Source organism: Bison bison, unplaced genomic scaffold (genome assembly GCF_000754665.1).
Source record: "Bison bison bison isolate TAMUID 2011002044 unplaced genomic scaffold, Bison_UMD1.0 scf7180017864530, whole genome shotgun sequence".
NCBI lineage: Eukaryota > Metazoa > Chordata > Mammalia > Artiodactyla > Bovidae > Bison > Bison bison.
The window spans coordinates 8484620-8503806 of NW_011495080.1; the positions used below are offsets into that span (position 1 = coordinate 8484620).

General features: G+C 50.5%; 1 protein-coding gene across 1 annotated transcript in view; it reads right to left on the bottom strand.

Annotated features, from left to right (window-relative positions):
* The window catches only part of CCDC136 (coiled-coil domain containing 136), a 23946-nt gene extending 5670 nt beyond the window's left edge, over positions 1–18276 (bottom strand). The window contains exons 1-14 of the mRNA XM_010831702.1: positions 18219–18276; positions 17319–17426; positions 15511–15765; positions 15353–15427; positions 9372–9695; positions 7040–7151; positions 6281–6449; positions 5891–6031; positions 5399–5554; positions 4947–5117; positions 4284–4469; positions 2560–2754; positions 1889–2116; positions 12–451 (exon numbers count right to left, since the gene is read on the bottom strand). Of these exons, the coding sequence (XP_010830004.1) occupies positions 12–451; positions 1889–2116; positions 2560–2754; positions 4284–4469; positions 4947–5117; positions 5399–5554; positions 5891–6031; positions 6281–6449; positions 7040–7151; positions 9372–9695; positions 15353–15427; positions 15511–15765; positions 17319–17426; positions 18219–18276 (2618 nt within the window). The remainder of the gene's footprint in view (positions 1–11; positions 452–1888; positions 2117–2559; positions 2755–4283; positions 4470–4946; positions 5118–5398; positions 5555–5890; positions 6032–6280; positions 6450–7039; positions 7152–9371; positions 9696–15352; positions 15428–15510; positions 15766–17318; positions 17427–18218) is intronic.
* Positions 18277–19187: the final 911 nt, after the last annotated feature.

Sequence of the window (19187 nt, forward strand, 5' to 3'; positions counted from 1 at the left end):
TCTTATAGGTGTCGGAGCTGCTGCTGCTGCCATAGCTCCTCTTATAGGTGTCGGAGCTGCTGCTGCTGCTGCTGAGGTAACTCCGCTGATAGGACTCGCTGGCACTGGTGCTGCTTTCGTAGCTCTTGAGGAGGCTCTCTTCACTGGCCTGGCTGCTGCTGTAGCTCTTCTGGTAGCCCTCATCGTCATTGATGTTGCAGCTCTTGTGGCAGTTTTCGTTGCTGGTGGTCGTGCTCGAATAACTCTTCCTGTAGGAGTCCAGGCTCATCTTGATTGAAGGGGACTGGTCTTGGAGCAGCTGCATTTCTTCCAGACAGAGCTGCAAGTCGGCCTGCAGCCTCTTCCGCTCCTCCAGAAGCCGCTCCTGCTCCTGCTGCAGCAGCTCCTGCTCAGTCTCACTGGCCTCATACAGCTCCTGCAGGGCCTGCATCTGGGCAATGATCATCTTGGACTGGCGGGAGTGGATGGAGAGACACCAGCGTTACTTCAGACGCTGTGGTCCTTCCAGTGGAACCCCTCCTGGTGAGGATGTCTGATATCCCAGGTCAGGAAATGGCACACCTGGCCCTCCCAGCTCACCGCAGCCCAGGACTTCCACTTAGCCTGCAGGTACCTGGCATGTTTCAATTTCTTACTCACTGGAGAAAATCTCCTAGGGCAGAGACTCCGCAATTTCTGGGCTCTCATTTCCCCCGGCTGCTATGCTCTGGTAACCTCCTCTCCCCCTGGAGCAGCACTGAGTGGGTCTCAAGGTCACTCAGCCTCCCTTCTCTCTTTTTAGTCAGGTGGATCCATTATCCTGACCTCTGGGGCTCAGTCCCCTCCTCCACTCCCAATTCTAAAATCAGCCCTGGCCACGAACATGAGCATATGAAGAACTCCTCCCTTGGAAGATGAAGACTTCCAATCAGGGTCTCACTACGAGCCCCTCTCCTGCCTCAATTCCAAATCTGGCTTCTGGGCATGCTTTCTGGGCCCTCTGGGTCTGGCTCCTTGGCAGCTGATGCCCAGGATGAGATCTGATCAGTTAAGGAAATATTTTCTATTTCCTGGTCTGGTTCCTGGTCTCTGTTATCCAGGCTGAAATCGGATGCCCCTGGAACCTGATCAACCAAATCGCAGGGTTTGGACTTCTGCTGCTCTATGCATCTATCTGCCTGTCTAGGCTAATATCTGAACAAATTGATCTCACTTAAATGGAAACTGTCTTCCTGCTCTTCCTTGCCTACACTGAGGCCTCAGACCAAATGCATCTCCCAATCCCGAACATACTTGTTTAGAAATTTCCACCAATATGACCTCAGAGGCCTGACCACTCACTGGTGTTTGAGACACATGGATTCTCTAGTCTAACGCCTCTGACCTGGCTGTTACTGCTGCAAAGTTCCAATCCAGTGAAGACAGTGAGGTCAGTACCAAGAACCCCATATGCTGGGAATTTCTCTCTTAGAAACAAATGGCCCCAGATATGCCTCATGTAGAACACCAAAAGGTTACAAATTTGGATCACTGGAAAGCGAACTTCTCAATCATCAACCAGCTCATGAGGAAAAGACAACATGTTTAGAGTCAGTCCTAAAGAACCCAAACAAACACTAGGTTGCTCTACTTCCAACTACATCTGGAAAATGAGGTATTAAAGAGACTGAGTTCAAAGTATCAGGAGATCACAGACTTCCTGATCATCACAGTGCTTCAGGTGGGCATCCATCCGGAGGAGCAGCTCAGGCCAGACCTAAAGCTGTGACTAAGGAGCCCATGAGTGGGCTTCAGCTTCCTCTCTGCTCCTGGCCCAACAGGCCTTCGGAACTCAGACCCTGCTATGGAGCACCTTTCCCTAGCATACTGCTGCCCCCAGAACTGTCTCCCTGCCTCTTGCTATGGTTACCTTGTTGTGACCACACTTCGAGGACTTAGGCCATTTGGGATCCTCGGGATTCTCCAACACTTCCCGGAAGCTGGACTCCTTGAAACGGTGCAGCGCTCCTTGCAGTTCTAACTGTTCTTTTACTATGTTCTCTTGGTTCTGTATCAGTTTCTTCTGCTCCTCCTGCATGCCTTGGTAGAGCATCTGCACTTCACACAGGTCCTGTAACTTTGTGAGAAGCTCCTGACTCTGTGAGGTGGAGTGGAAGGAAGTGGGCGGCACTGTGATAGTTACACGGAAAGACCTCTGCCTCCTCCCTCTGGGGACCCTTCCCTCAAAGGAGTTGGCTTTGCTCAGCCCACTTGGGATAGGAGGGGAGTCTTTCTACACAGACCTGCCAGTGGAGGAGTTAAGACCTCCTGTGGGTGGATGTCTTTTGCTTTTTACAAAGTGATTTCAAGGACATTTTCTCCAGATGGACTAAATATCTAAAATGCTGGACAGATTCCAGAGTTGAGGTTGTATTTCAAGATTTAAAGCCCTAATCGGCTATATTGAGCAGTTTTGTGTGAGGAGACTGGTGAGAAAGTGAGGAGTTAAGACAAAGTTCCTTTTGCATCCTTTCACTTCTCCTCAGGTCGCTCACATCCGGGAAGGGCCTCGCAGCTGACGGCCGCCCTGGCCGCCATTACCTTATGGAAGAGACCAGACTTGGGGAGTGGGAACGTGAGCCTGTGCAGCTCTTCTTGTAGCTGGCCCTGCTCCTCCTGCATCCTCCTCTGCTCCTCCAGGAGCTCGCACTGCTCCATCTGCAGCTGTGCCATCTCCTTCTGGCTGGCTTTGTAAGTCTCCTGCAATTCTGTCAGTCTGAAGAGCAGCGCATCACACTGTGGATGGGGCGGGGCAAGCAGGGTGGTCAGCGGACCACGCCTGTGTTCTGTTCTGTGATTCTCCAGGATCTCCCGCCCTGTGGTCACCTTAGACTGATCACCCCAAGCCCCACTGCGCCCCCTAGAGGCCTAGATGTTGAACGGGAACCCCAGCAGGCGGCTCGGGGCTGAAGTTTGGCTGTGCTGGATATTTTGCCTACTAGTCCTCTCTGAGGGTGGTTTTCAAGAGAGTGTTGGCAATGCCCCTCCCTTCTTACCTCCCCCTTGCTTCTTTCCTCTGGTGAAGACCATTTTCCCACCGTGCTGGGAATTCTAGTTTTCCAGTTGTTTCTATAACTGATTATGTTCCTTACCAATAAGGATGTACTTTCACCCTAATTTCCCCCCATATTTGTTTTCATCATCAGCTTTAAGAATCTTTAGAGAAGTATGAACTATTGCTAAGCTGGGGTTGAGAAGACTAAAGTATCCTATGACTCCAAAAACCCAATCTTCTAGTATCAGACTAGTCTCAATGCTCTTTTAGGACTAGAGAAAAGACTGCCTCTGTGTGCCAACATCCTTCTCCCTTCCTATGGTCTCCTCCCCTAGTAGAGGAAGTGATGAGCGGGATATGGACCCCCTGGCCCTCTCAATGGAGTCGGTGTGGCGGGAGAAGGGAAAGTGAGCCTGGGTGTAGAAAGGCAGGTGGACTACTAGGGCAGCCCAAAAAACATCTCCAGCTCTGTGTCTTCGGAAGGCCTTCCCCTGGAGACATAGCCTGCTGTGGCAGGAGCAAATGAGTATTCTAGCAGTATTTTGCATCATGTGTTGACATTTTTCCATTTCCTGCCAGTGATCAGGAGCTGAAAGTACTCAATAAGGCTAATTAATAATGACTTGCATTTTACACACTATGGAGAAAAGGGAAAGTGAGGAAGGAAGGCCTTATTGATCACCAGGATTTTTCACTAAAACAAAGTGAGGTAAGAGTAATATTCTGCTCAATTTAAAAAGGGTAAGATTCGAGTTGAGAATTTAACTACTCTGAAGTCATGGAATAAATCCTGGAAAAGCCCAGGTTCTTCTAATAACTAATCAGCACTCAGGGCACCAACCATGCCTTCTGACAAGAGCAGCTACAATCTGCCTCAGAAAACTGGACCTTCTCTTTCTAGTTCTAACAGTCATAGTTGTGCATATGGGCCTACGTGTATGTTCTCCTCCACAAATGACAGGATTTCACTATAGTTCTAAAAATAAAGTAAAAAGTCTACACTCATGGAATCATGTGTAAAATCTTCAGGTGTTCAGACTGGACCCAGATGTATTGATTCTACTAAGCTGTAGCTCAGGCTCAAAGTGAAGGTCAAGTCAAAGTTTTAATGTTAACAGCATGGGTTCTGTCTCTGTTCCCTGCCTTTCCACACTCAGCTGTGACTGGACAGGAAGTCCATCAAGCCTTTCATTTGCATGACTTCATCTCTTGCCCCTCTACTTCCTCTCTCCAAGGCTTGGGAGACCTCACCTGTCTTAGTTACAATTACCTTATTAGCACACTTCCCTTTGTCCTCTAGGACGGACTGGGTGCTCCTGAGCTGCTGCAGCTCCTGCTGGCAGAGCAGGAACTCCTGCTCCAGCTGGTCATACATGTGCTTCTGCCGGTCCAGTGTTTCCTGGCTGCACTGGTACAGCCGCTTCGTCTCCTGCAGCTGGGCGTGGACCTCTGCACTCTGGGGTGGGGAGGCAGACCCCACCATTATCCCCAGAGACCCATGGCCACACTCTCTCCTCTCGGGCAGGGGCTAAGGGGGTCCTACCCTGTCCTTTCCAGGTCTAGGGGGGAACTCCCTGAGATGGACGAATCCCTAACAGGCTCTCCACAGATACTGGGGGCTTCCTCTCTGGGGAGGCAGGGAAGGGAAAGGGCCTCCTTTCTACAGTCATTTCGGACTTAAAATCACAGGAAGCCGAGTGTGTTGTGACCCTCTGAGGTCACCTTTCCACTGGGCACAGTCATAGTTGTGTATATGGACCTACATATATGTTCTTCATGAATGACAGGATGTGATTATGGTTCTAATAGTAAGGTATAAAGTCTCCTCACCAACAGCTCCTCCATAGAACTACCATCCCTTTCTCCTGCGGACCCAGCCTCTCATGGGAGGGTCTGCCGGGCTACCTTCTCCCTCACCTGAAGCTTGTTTTACCTTCTCGCTGCTCTCCTGGTAGGTGGTCACAACACCCCTGAGGTGCTGCACCTCGGCCTCATGGCAGCGCAGAGTGTCCCGCAGGTGCTGCTGCACGTCCAGCAGCTTGTCCTTCTCACATGAGATGCTCTGGCACTGCAGCTGCAGCTTCTGTAGCTGGCACTGTAGCTCCTGCGGTGGAGGGGGCCTGGGGCAGTGCCTCTGTAGTCCTCCACCCACTCACTCTTCTGCTGGAATCGCCCTCAGACACAGACAGTCTGAGAATCCACTGGTCCCTGCCCTGCGCTTACAGGCTGCCCTCTGGTCCAATGGGGGACTCGAGGGCAGCTGGAGTCCTGGACCTGCAGTGCCATACAGGTGGCAGCTGGAGCTATTTCAACGCTCTACTCTTCTCCCCACCCTGCCCAAACCTCTTGGCACCTGAGCAGCCCCTCATCTCGGGTTGCTGTTACCTTCTCACTCTGGCTTTCTACTGTGCTTTTCATGACTTTGAGCTGCCGGAGCTCAGCCTGAAGTTGTAGCTGCACCTTCAAGAGCTCACTCTGTTCATCCTGGCTAGCATCGTACTTCTGCTGCAGGGCACAGAGTCTGGTCTTCAGCTCCTCGTTCTGTGGTGGGGAGGATGTGGGAAGAGTGGTTACTCTCAGAAATCAGCAGACCCCTCTCCACACCAGAGTGGTTCTTTTTGCCGAGCAGACATCTTGAGGAGCTCCCCTGGGCATTAGCGTTTAGTTTCTTCTCTGCAGCAGACGCTCCATCATGACTACCATTCTAGAATGCAATGCTGTGTGACTTCTCCACTTGCTCTCCAGTTGGCCGTACCCCTGGCTGCAGGCCAAGAGTCAGTAGAGTGCAGCCCACCTCTGCCTTCATCCTCCCTGGAAGCGGTAACTCCAATTGGGCCCTTCTGCCCTCCCCTGGTGCCCAGCCCTATCCGTGTTTACCTGGGTGACACTGTGGGACGTCTGAAACCGAAGCACCTCATTCTGTGCACACTTGAGCTCCCTCTGCAGCCGCCTCTGCTCCTCCTCGCTGGTCCGGCGATGGTGATGTAGCTCTTGCAACTCACAAGTCAATTTCTTACACTGTGTGGGAAATGGAACAGGAAGCCTGAATTACTACAGGGACCATATGAACTCTGGGAATGGACCTAGGCAGAGTATGGCAGTACTTTTACTGGAATATTCCATGAAAGGCACACAAGTGAGACCCCAGAGTCTGATCTCTTGCCATAGCACCTGTCTCCCTTGTTGACCTTGTGTCTAAGGAGATGCTGCTGACACAGGCCAGGAGAAGGTAAGAGCGAGGCAGTGAAGGAGCTGGCCTTTCCCTACCTTGCTCTGCATATCATGCATCTGCTCCTTGGCTCCCAGCAGCTGCTGCCGCAACAAATGCATTCCAGGATCGGGCTCCAGGAAATCCTCTTCTGAGGTCTGAGACTCTGCTGACCTCATAGTCCGTAGCGTTTGGGACTCCAGCCACCTTTCTGTTGCTCTTCGTGTCCTGTAATTCAGAACCCCAGAGCCACGTTCGGGAGAGCGTTCTGCCCAGCACAACCTGCCAAGTATGCCTGGTCCTGATGCCTTCATTTTAGGCAAAAGACAGTTAAGGAGCCTTCTCTTGTGATTTACCTCTCAAACACACTTGAAGGATGACAGAAAAAGTCCCCAGCACCTCAACCTGCAAAGGCATGTCTGGCTCTGAGAGACCCTAAGGGTACTAGTCCAGTCAGGCTCCAGCCTGGGACTGGAGTGAAGCCAGCTCCAATTTGGAGGCAGTGCATCCTTAGACTGGATCAAGTCTGGGAGGACAATAAAGGAATTGCTTCTCCTCTACTCCAGAGCAGAGCCAACCAGACCTAACTGCCTATAGTGGAAGAAAATGAAATTTCAGAACTCGCCCAGCTCTAGTCCTGAGACATCTGGTTGGATCCCCATACCTGCTTCTCAGCAGTATTCAAACCCCTCAGATACCATGGGAAAGACCAGCTCTCCCACAGTGGAGGAAGGCTGGGGAGCCTGACATCTGCCTTCGCCGGTTCTACTCAGGGAATAGCCCTGTCCTAAAGAGCCCTGTGGGCCTGTGGGCTGTACCTCTCACTCTCCAGATCTGCAAGCTGCCCTGTGAGGCTGCTGTTGCTCTCCTGCAGGGCCCGGTACTCCTCGTTCAGGAAGTGGTAGCGTTCCCGCAGTTGCTGCAACTCTTCTGCAGAGGACAGGCGGAGAGGTGAGACCCCAGGGAGGAAGCACAGATGACCAGCCCCCAGTTTTCTAGCCCAGAAATCTGGCTGCAGAAAGCTGAAGAGTTTCTTTTTCTAGAGACAGATGAGATACCCCATGCAGAGGTTTAGAAGACGGGGCCCAGAAAGTTTCAAGTTGCAATGGGTCTTTGTCCTCTTTCAGTGTGCTGCCCTTCTTTTCAACTTCCCAGAAGACTGGCCCTGGGTGTCCATCTTCCAAACTTCAACCAAGAGGGGTGGGGTGGGGAGGGTGTGGAGGTGGCAGCAAAACCAGCAAAACAAGCAAAACCAACCTTCAGATTTTTAGGAGCTTTGAGGGTTTAATTAATTAATTGTGAGGGTTTTTGGTTTATTGTATTTAAAGTTCCCATTCAACTGTTTACGGTTATTGTCCTTACACTTTTAGTACAAAAAGCTGAGAGTGTGAACTGCCAGTCCTCAGCTTTCAGAGACAACCCAGGCATCCTTGCACTTCTTGTTGTCCTTTTACTTCCTTTATCATCACACCCAATCCATTGGCCTGCACGTGGTCAAGAATTCTTTCTAATGATCTTTTTTATCTGCCAGCAAAAAAGCTCACCACAACTGAACCCACAAATTATACATCCACAAGCATCAGCAGAGATCTGGTTAAAATGCCCAGCACAGATCCTAAGTTCCAGATACCAATACTTTTTCATGATGTGAAAATAGAAACACACATATCTGCTTTGTTTTTTCATGATGAAGAATTAATTCTCTCAGAATACTAATTCTGCTGATGTTTAAAGAACACTAACTTGCTCCAATTAGAGCCCAAGGCCTATCTTTCCCGCTCTAAGAGTCAACACCCTGACATTTACTTCTAGTGTTCCTTCTTTAGTCCAATCAAAAGTCTTCCACATACTCCAGATTACCGTAGAAGGAAGGAAGGAAACTAATCTTTAATAAAAGCTAACCATGTGCTAAGCATTAGACCGGATGATTCCCGCCTTGGCGTTAGTTGTGTGTGAGTGCTTTCAGCATACTAGGCATTTCATTTAATCCCCAAAATAGCCCTATAAGGTTTTCTTTCTTTCTTCCTTTTTAAATAAACTTTTAGTGTTAGAACAGTTTTTGATTTACAGAAAAGTTGCAAAGATAGTGCGAAATTCCCTGGAAGTATTTTCACCCAGCTTCCCCTCTTGTTAACATCTTTCCATGGGTACATCTGTCATGAGTAAGGAATGAACACTGGTATATTACTGTTAACTAAACTCTATACTTTATTCAGATTTCTCTACGTTTTCTCTAAGGTCCTTTTCCTGTTCCAGAATCCCATCCAACTATAAAGTTTTATTAATCAATTTTCACAGCTATGGAAACCGTGAGATAATAACCAGGCTAAGTTTATCCTGCTAATTAGCAGAGCTGAGATTCTGAACAGCCCAAGCCTTCCAACTGTGTTAACCTCCTTCTCAGAGTATATCAGTCCAAAGGCGCTTCTGAGAAGCCTGTTACAGCTGGGAAAACTTGAAGTTCTTTTGATTCCTTGTTGACTGCCTTTGCTTGACCTGGCCTAGTACAGGGCCTCCCATTATACTCAGATCATAAATCTAGCCTCAGAATAAAGGCAAAGTCTCTGATGTCATGAAGCCTAGCAACTCACTGGGAGACTCTGAGCAGAGCTCTAAGCTTTTGTGTACCTCATGTATTACTAGAAATAACCTCTGTTCCTCTCCAGCTGTCTTGTGCTCTGGTTTGTCGCCCCCTAAAACTTCTACTTGGGGAAGGCTGTGTGCAATGCTGTGCTTAGTTGCTCAGTCATGTCCAGCTCTTTGTGACCCCATGGACTGTAGTCCACCAGGCTCCTCTGTCCAAGGGGCTTCTCCAGGCAAGAATACTGGAGTGGGTTGCCATGCCCTCTATTCAGATTCTTTACCATCTGAGCCACTAGGGAAGCAGGAAGGGCTTTAGCACAGGCAAATCAACAAATGTACGATGGCTCTGTGAGGAAGAATTCTCAGGGGACATCTCCATGGTACTGTTTCTTATACCATCATAGATTGGTTACATGACCTCAAGCTTTTCTCTCTTACAGTCTTGAATCCCACCTAGAAGTTTCTTCTACAGGTTCCCAATTCATGATCTAAGCCCACCTTCTTGCAGCCTAGCTCCCTCTGCTTGATTTGACTCACAGACCGGGAGGAGGGCTCACTTTCTCATACCTTGCATCTCAGAGAAATCTGAGAGACTGAAACTATTGGAAGGGTCAGAGTTCTTCATGTCTATTTCTGCACGGAGGGAGGTGATCTCCATCTCGTACTCTCCTCGGATTCGGTCCATGTCCTCGAGTTCATTCTGCATCCGGCAGATGTCCTCCTGCAGCGAGGCTATGTCACTGTCATGTTCAGTCGCGGAGTCCTCCGCTGCTTGCCGCAGAGTCTGGATCTCAGCCCGGGCTAAGTGCAACTCCTGTTCTATTTCCTTAAGTTCACATTCCTTTTCACGCTCTAACAGGGAAATCTCCTCCCGCAAGGACCGCAGCTCACCTGCAAAGCCCAAAGATGATATTGAGATGATCAAGAGGATAACCAACCATATTCTAGAGGCACAAAGTTAAAAGGCAGGTTTATTTCTTATCTGGAAACTCCTGACAACCTGGTCTCTACCCCATCAGAGAAGTACAGCTTCACCTGATGTGGAATAAAGGGAATACCTAAGAGAACACAGTCAATCTAGGTAGTAAGGTACAATAGGAAAGCAGATCTTGAGGCTTTGCATCAAAAACAAATTAGGCAAAAAAAAAACAAAAAACAAAACCCAAAAGACCAACAACAACAACAAAAAAAACAAATTAGGCTACCCCAAGCAAAAAGTATTAGGTACTTCTAAGAAATCACCTAACAGTTAAAGACCAGACCTAATTTTTAGCATTTTACTTATGCCCTGAGTCTTCCCAAAAAGTATCTTACTAAAAAAACACTTATAGATTATTCTCATCTATTCAGTCTGGGAGCTTAGAAATTACAGAGGCTCAGATTTTCCACGAACTGCTTGTGTTAAGTGCTGGTCCCAAAACAATGTGTATTTAGAGCTCACAGCTGAAATTCAAATATAAGCTCATAGCAAGGTAATCAAACAATGGGGAAATAAACTAGATGCCAATTAATAAGGGATTGTTTAAATTGAAGAAGATGAAATAGAATATTGGCTGCCATTTAAAAGAAAGTGGTAGATCTATAGAGAAAACATGAAAGGGTTTCCATAATATACTAACTAGAAAGAAAAATGAGCTGTAAAATACATGGTATTATCCATTTTTGCAAAAATATTTATACGTATAGTATATAACACAAATATATAGAGACATAGAAAAGGGTCTGGAAAGATAGAAGTCCTCAACCATAAAACACAGTTGCTGCTAAGGAATGATTTAGCATGTGAGAGGGACTTTTACTTTCCACATTATATATATCACTGCTTTGATAGTTTTCACAACAAGCCTATATTTTATAATATGTTCTAATGTACAAAATAAACATGTCAGAGCTCTCAGTATCTGTGAAGCATCTCAGGGTTTCTGAATAGAGGTACTCATTGGGAATCAGGAGAACCTAAATGTGGAGCAAGAGTAAAAAGATATTGCCACCAACACAGAATTCAAAATTTGGGGGTCAGGATTAGGAAATTAGGATTCAGTTAGGAGGGTCAGGACTTTCCCACAAACTCTTTGCAAGGCAGCCTCTCCCTAACCCTTGCCCCCAACTCCCTTCAGATTTCAACCTTCCCTAGCCTCTACCCCAACCTTCTCAATAAATTAAGCGAAGTCTTTCATTAAATGCTCTCATAGCCCCTTGTACTTTGCAGCGTGTGTGTTATTAAAACGCTGGCCTCCCCTTCACTTGCAAGCTTCATTAAGACAGGAATCGTGTCTGTTTTGCTCACCATTATAGCTCCAGGATCTGCCAGAGACCCTAGCATAATGTACTCAATAAATATTTGCTGTATACATGCATAAATGAGGCAGGGGATACATCTAGTTCACAAACTTTTACTGAGGACTACAGGTGCAGAATTGTATGTTTGGGTATTAAAAACAAACAAACAAACACTAGAACAGAAAATGGAGGTTTGACTAGAAAAACTTGGACATACTACAGACATAAACGCTGGGCCGATGGGGAGTCCGGAGGCATGGGGGAAGGTCTCTGGCCCTACACTGCCAAGCTCACAGGTGCGGTTCCAGGCACACCTTTTGCCAGTCTTCCTTTCTCTGCAAGCATCCTAGCTGTCTCCTCTACTTAGTCTACTCAACAAGTATTAGTTGATCACCTCTGTGCCAAGCCCAAACATCTCTGCTTAGATTCTCTGACTTCCTTCCTATTCGAAGGAAACAAAGTCCTTGCCCTTTTTACTACTGAACAGTCTGCCCCTTGGAGCATATAGCCTAGTGGCGGAGACACACAAGTCACTGGCCATTAGGATAAAGGCCCGGGTGGGTTTTCTGTCAGAAACCTCCACTTCCCCACTCTGCCCCTGATGTTCAGGTTCAAGTATCCCTGAGGTTTTCCTCTATGTCTTTTAAAAAAAAAAGGACATTCTCAGATCCACTGAATGACGGAGGGTCAACCTTGAAAAGCTCTTAATTAGAAACACACAGGGGCAGCGGGGTGGAGCTTGCGGACACCAGGGAGGACCTTATCTGGAGGCTGGGCTGGGCGGCCCCTTACTGGGGCGGCCTCGCTAGGAGTTGGAAAGGCCGGACCCGGGTGCTGAAGAGCCAGCGCCGGTTGGCAGTGAGACTGGGGCTATCGGGGCGACGCCGAAGGCCCTGGAGCCGGACGAGGGGCACAGAAAAATCACTTCTCACTCACTGGTTATGGCCTCCATCTCACTGGCCCGCCCCTCACCAAGCGGTCTCTCTGGGCGGGGCCTCCCGCCGCCGGCCGGTCCCAGCCCCCGAAGGGCTGTGGCGGCCGGAACGGCCTCTCAACACCAGCTACCTCTGAGGCCGCGCGCGCCCCCTCTTGGCGGAAACGGGCAACGCGCGTGCGCAAGGACTCCTCCGTGGCGTGGGGTTTGGGTGCCTTCCCCAAACCTTCCCTCATAGCTCAGCGGGTAAAGAATCTGTCTGAAAGGTACGAAACCCGGGTTCGATTCCTGAGTCGGGAAGATCCCCTGGCAAAAGAAATGGCAACCCACTGCAGAATTCTTGCTTGGAGAATCCCATGGACAGAGGAGCCTGACAGGCTATAGTCCACGGGGTTGCAAAGGTTGGACACGACTTAGTGACTAAACCACCACCACCCAGACCTGCAGCACCCCCACCCCCACCACCACCACCCGCCGCCCCATCCCACCCCTGGGCTTACGTGAGGTCTAATGCTCTAGCGGATCCTTTCTTTCATCATACCAACATGATCCAGTGTGACCCATCCCCCAAAAACGAAACACCAGGAGCTGTCCCTTGACTTCTTTTTTTTTTTTTTTTTTGTCCCTTGACTTCTTTTCCGTTGTTTCTCTGCTTCTCTCCAAGACATGACTACTGGAATTATGCGTACTCACCTTCTCCATTTCACTTCCCCTTTCCTCTTCAAGCTCAGTACAGTCAGGCTTCTATCTTCACTGAAACGTCTCACAGCCCTCCGTCTTGCCCAAACCAATGGCCGTCTTACTTAGCAACTTTTGACAGCGCTGATCACTGTCTCCCTGAAGCACTTTCTGCTCTTGGCTTCCAGGTAACCAAATGCTTCAGTGGTTCCTCCTACTTCAGTCTCTGTTCATTTCTCCTTGCCTGTGAGACTTTTAACTTTCAGAGCATCCCTGGAACCCTTTTCTCTCCTTTTCCTGTATCTCTCCATGTGATTTCACTGTGATCTCCCATGGATTCAAATGTAATCTATATGCTAATGACTCCCAAATTTATATCCTCAGTCCTGATTTCTCCTCTGGTTCTGGATTCATATATCCAGCAGCTTCCTTTAATATATTGACTTAGATGTCAATAGCCATTTCAAACTCAACAGGTAGAAAACATGTCTTAAAGGGTTCTCCTAGCCCTGAAATTTGTTCCTTGTCAAGTTGTTCGCATTCCAGTAGATGACACCACCATCCATTCAGTTTCTCAAGGCAAAGTCATCTTTCATGCCTCTCTTATCCCCCAATCCAATTCAGCAAGTCCTGAGAGCTCTAAATTTCAAATTGTATTCTCAATCATCTCCATTTCTACTGCTCTAATCCAAATAACCATCATTTCTTTGCTGGACTATTGCAATTATTTGCTGACCAGACTCAACTGTTTTGACTCTTTTCTTGTCATTCAATTTCCACAGAGTAGCCAAAGTATTCTTTTAAGAATGTAAAGTGGATCATATCCCTCCAGCCCTGGCTAATACCCTCCCATGTTTTCCACTATACTTAGAATACAAGTCAAACCTCTCAGCTGGCTTATAAGGTCCTCTGTAATCTGAACTCTCCCACTTCTCAGAACTCTCTCTTAGCAAAATCCCCCACAAACACTTTGCTCCAGCCACGATATCCCTCAAACACATGAAGCTTATTCTTGCCTCTGAGCTTCTGCAGTTGCTAATTCACCTGCCTGGTGTGCATGTCCCTCAGATCTTCTTCATGATTCAGGTCTTAGTTCAAATGACCCCTTCTCAGACATTTCTAACTACTCTATCAAAAATACACTTCCATCTTACCCCCATCCATATCATATTGTTATATTTTCTTCCTGAACTGATGGTGTTTGTCTGTTTTCTGCCTTTCCCATCAGAATGTACTCTTCATTAGGGCAGGGATCTGATCTATGTTGTCCATAGCTAGTCCTCCAAGTATATAGGCACTCAATAAATGGTTGATAAAGCATATAAGTCAGCCCTATTTTACAGCTAAGGAACTGAGTCTCAGAAAGATAAAAGTGACTTGCTCAAGATCACAAAGCTTGTTATGTGCCAGAACTGGGCTCAAGAATCTAGGTGACCTGAGAACAATGCTCACACTCTTTCCCCAGAGCAACATGGCTCCTGCAGTTTCTCTCCCTCCCTGAATGGCAATCCACTCCAGAATTCTTGCCTTGAGAATCCCATGGACAGAGGAACCTGGTGGGCTACAGTCCATGGGGTCGCGAAGAGTCGGACACGACTGAGCGACTAACACTTTTACCTCCCCACCACCTCAGCACCTTTATTGTCTACTTTTCCTGTTTTATTTTCTACCTTTGCTTACGTCTTCTTTCCCTCCCCTTTCCCTCCTCCTCTCCCACCTTGGCTTGCTCCTCTCCAGGCCTGCTTGCCAGCCTTCCTTATTTTTCCATTTATACTTCTCTTTTGGCTTGATCTCAGTTCTGCCTGGAGAGTCCCTGCAGTTTTCTAGGGCAGCTCCCCAAAACCTTCCCAAAGCCCACAGATGTAACAAAACCTGCCTCTTTATTTGGTGGCACAGTGGACTGTAGGATGCCTGCCTTGCTGCTTCCCAGAGACGTGGGCGTTAGAAACAAAAGGGCTTTGGGGGCCACTAGGCTGCAGTCCGTGGGGTCGCTAAGAGTCTGACACGACTGAGCGGCTTCACTTTCACTTTTCACTTTCATGCATTGGAGGAGGAAATGGCAACCCACTCCAGTGTTCTTGCCTGGAGAATACCAGGGACGGCGGAGCCTGGTGGGCTGCCGTCTCAGGGGTCGCACAGACCCTGAGACTGAAGCGACTTAGCAGCAGCAGCAGCAGCAGCTCGGTCCTCAGTAGCAAGAGAAGCATTCTCATCTGAGTCCCCTCCTGTCACTTCTCATTGGCTCACCACTCTTCCCATGATGCTCTTGGAGGGATGGGGGAAAAAGTAATATGGTTTGCAATTCAACCCTGACTACCTACCCCTGGCACTGACCAGGAGAACAAAGAAAAAGGGACGAGAAGGGGAGAGACTGAGGGGAGAAGAGGGAGTTAGCCTCAAGGAAAGGGGGTGAAATGGGAGGGCAAAAAAAGGGAAGGAGGAGGGGGACAGAAGAGTCAGTTAGAGGTGCCAAAAAAAAACAAAACGGAAATTAAGAGGGTAATGGAGAGATGAGGAGAAAAGGGTAAGAATAGTAGAAGAAAGTGAGGAGAAAGTACCGAGTTCGGCTCCATTGGTCTGCTGTGCCTCTGCTAAACCCTCAAGACACAAGTACTCAGATGACTGCCTACCCGCCAGTCCAAGTGCAAGAAATTACCTTGGAGCTGCTGGATCTGCTTAGTGAACACCTCTGCCTGCTGGGCGCTGGCCATCCGCTCGTCCTCCAGGAGCCCTGCAGGGACAGGGGAGCTGGTGTCAGGCTGGGGACCCAGTGCCTTTGGGCCCAAGCCCTCCAGCCCCATCACAGGTGCTCACCCTGCAGCTCCAGAGAGTCATCCTCGTGCTGCCCTGCCAGCTCCCGGGTCTCCTCCAGTTCTGCCACCAGCCGCAGCACCTGAGCCCTTAGCTCCTCCAGCTCTGTCTCCGTGAGGCTCAGGCCTCGGTGCTTGCTCATCGACAGGGAGCCCGCATTGCCACCTTTCTGCCCTGAATCATCCTCTTCTTCCATCTCTTCTTCCTCCTCTTCCTCCTCCTCTTCCTCCTCATAGAGAGCTGGGAGTAACACTTCCCCTAGGAGAGAACCCCCCGCAACATCCCGCCAGTAAGAGCCAACTTTCTTCCCCAGTCCTTAGAGGGCCCTCCACCTCACTGTCCTTAGAGGGCAGAGATGGTATAATAGTGCCACCTGGTGTCCCCCAAGGAGCCCCTGGGCAGCACCTGCATGCCTGAGGAGCTCCGAGGTGTGAGAGTCAAGTTTGGAGGTATCCATCCCCCTCCCAGGCGCTTTCTGGACCAATATTGCCTCTAGGGCCTCCAAGGACTGCCTTCAGGTGGACTGAACAGCCAGGGACCGGCTTGCACAAGGATACCTGCTTCTTCCATCCTTGTCTCTGGGTACAAGTAGTCAAGAAAGGATTCAGACACTGGGTGTGTCTTTAAGCCAAACAGGGCAAGAATTACGGTTTGGAGGTTTGTACAAAGTTTACAAACGATCCAAGTGGCTTGTGAGAAACTAACCTTTCCATGATAAGAAAGTGTTGCCTGTCAGTAGGCAGAGAAAGAGAACATCTGAATGAAATGATCTAAAGGATTTACTGGACAAACACTGGGGCCCTTCCAAACATATTCCATTGAATAGCCTTTTTGAAATTTTCTACCAAGTCCACTTTTCTTTTCCCTGCTGAGTGTCTGGGGGTCTCCTTTCCTCCCCTGCTGACCACAAGGCAGTTTTTAGGGGGAAGTCATAGGTTGTACTTGTGTGTAAAAGAAAGCCTGCCATTTTAATGAGTTAAGAAACTGGGGTGTGCTGGTCTCCAGTCTCTGGCTCGCAAGCACCCCCTCCTTTACTGCAATGCAGTTCCTCTAAATAGCAAAACCTTATCTGGATGGCAACTGTTTTGTTTTAAAATTCTGAATCTCTGGTCTGGTTTTGTCCAGTAACCACAGCCTAAGATTCATCTGGGACCCCTGGCATCATCTGTCTCCCCGGGGTGGCGGGGCGGGGGCAAGATTGTCCACACTGGATGTGCACAGGGACCTTGGGACCCTTCACAGGAAGTCCTGGCAACAGGACCAGCATCCTTCTAGCATCCTCCGGGTGTTGGCAGCAACTGCCAAGTCACATGGGTGTGGTGGGAATACACATGTGTTGGGAGGTTGGCCTTTTCAGCAGCCCCCTTCCCAGGCTCCCTCTTTCAAGCAGTAAGATAGCCTAGAGAACCAAAGCCACCAGGCTTCCATTTGAAGTCAGTGGTGGCAGCACCAGAAAGACAGTTCACATGCTCACTTCCCTGCTTTTCAAAATAAGAGACAGCTTGGGATCTGGGTCGGGAGGCAGAGAGAACAAACCCCCTGCTGAAAGGCTGCTTCAAAGCTCTGTCCAAAGAGGCCTCTTTCTCTGTCTGGCAGCTCCCTCGGGACACACAACCTGGTTAGCTGGTGATTAGAACCCCAAAAGGATGTACCTTGAACTTCCCTCAAAGCCTGAGCCCTGAGGAGGGCTAGCAGGTGCTGAGCTGAACTAGGGGGAAGGTGTGTGTCCTGGCTCAGAGTTCTGGAGGGTCAGAGGGAGGAAGGAAAATTGGGTGAGGGGGAAGGAAAGAAAGCTTTATGGGAAAACTCACCCTCCATGGCTTGCATCCCCCGCCGTTCCAGGGACCCCCAGCGTTGGCCCTTCTTCCTCTCGCAACCCTCGGACACCTCATAGGAGCCTAAAGTGGTCACTGTGGGTCCTGTGAGCAGGGAGAGAGGAGGGATTGTGGGGTGCCAGGGTGGTTGGGGTGAGGCGGAGAGGGGAAGGGACACACCTTCTAGCCCTTCGGAGCCCTTGGGATTTTCATTCCGGTGGAAGTACTTGGCTCACTCTCCCAGGCACTGCGACTCCTCTCCCCAAGCTGCCCCTCAGGCTGGGCCTCTGGGGACCCCGCCCTGCCCTGCCCATCCTCCTCTGCAACCTCTGTTCCAGGCTCCTCTCCCTTGCACAGGCAGAAAGGGTGTGTGTCTCTTTAGCCCAGAGGGGAAGAGTGGTAAGATGGACAAGAATGGCAGAGGGTGGGAGCCAGTAAAGAGGCTGAAAGGGTGAGGTAGTGCTCCTAAGGGGAAGGTGGGGAGGGGGGCCGGCGATGGCTGGCGGGGGTCGCGTGGACCGGAACCCCTCCCCTCCCCTCCATCTCTCCCTAGACTTCGTCCACCCTACCCGCGCCCCGCGCTCAGAAGCTTTAGGGGTGCGAGCGGGTGCAGGATCTGTAGAGACCCTAGGGCTGGAAGCAGTATGAGGCTGGAGAGTCGAGACTGAGAAGGCTCAGGGCAGGGACTGCCAAGGAGGATGCGGCCAGTGTGGGGAAGACCCAGCCGGGAAAGATGGAGACCGGGCCCGGGTTGGGGGCAGGATGGAGGGAGGAGGAAGACTTCGGACGTCAAGGTGGGGAGTAGCGGAGGGGGCAGAGGCCGTGGGGGTCTGGGGGGAGGAGAGATGGAGAAGAGGAAGGAGAGGCATTGGTGAGGTGAGGGAGGGACGCTCTGACCTGGGCCCGGGCAGCTCCAGCCCGAGGCGCCCGCGCCGGCCCCGGCGCCCGCCTCCATGGCCGCTCTCGCCACCGCCGCTGCCTCCCGGAGCAGACGCCGCCGCCGCCACCGCCGCCACCGCCGCGAGGCCGGGTACCGGAGCCGGGTGCGCCGGGGAGGGAGGGCGGGCCGGCCGAGGGGGCGGGGCCTGGCCGGGCCACCTGACACCGCCCCCGCCGCCGCCCGGAAGCCGGTCTGCAGCCGCAGCTCCCGAGTTCCCCGAGGCCGAGCGAGCGGGCGATGGGAGGAGACCCGCGCGGAGAGTGCGAGCAGCTAGGAGTCGGCTGCGCGGGGGGACCCCCTCTGCTCCGTGTGCCAGGATCCCGTCTCGCTCGGTGATGAGGCAGGAAAACCAAAAGGATGGACGGACCCTCCCGGCCTGTTTCCTGAAAACACGCGAATGCTTTTCCACTCCTCTGGCTCCTTACGGCGCAGGGCGCGCCCCGCAGCTCCGCAGTCGGCGCGGACCCCGGCCACCCGCCCCAGACTCAGAATTGTGTGAGGGCAGGAGCGGGGAAACTGAGGCCAGGATACGTGAACTCAGGGCCCTGATCCTTCTGTTGTCCTTGAGTGCGCCCCTCACCAAGCCAGAAGCAGGGACCCTCTTAGGAGCGGCGGCTCCGTGGCCCTACACAGTCCTTAGTGTCCGAAGGCCGCCTTTCTCCACCGCTTGCCTTCCCACGAGCCCTACTCCCGGTGGGCTGCGAGCATGACCCCCACTCATCCTGCACGCATAGCCTGTTCAGGGTGGGCACTGCTGATTTACACTCTTAAAAATGGGAGATGTGAAACTTCCGCGGGCTTATGTCACTTAACTTCATCATTCATTCAAGGAACGTCTACCAGGGGCCAGGTCTTGAAGAAGCAATTGTTCTCACATCTCTGAAGGTCTTAGCTAGGAAAAATATTGGTACACTTGAGAACTGGGG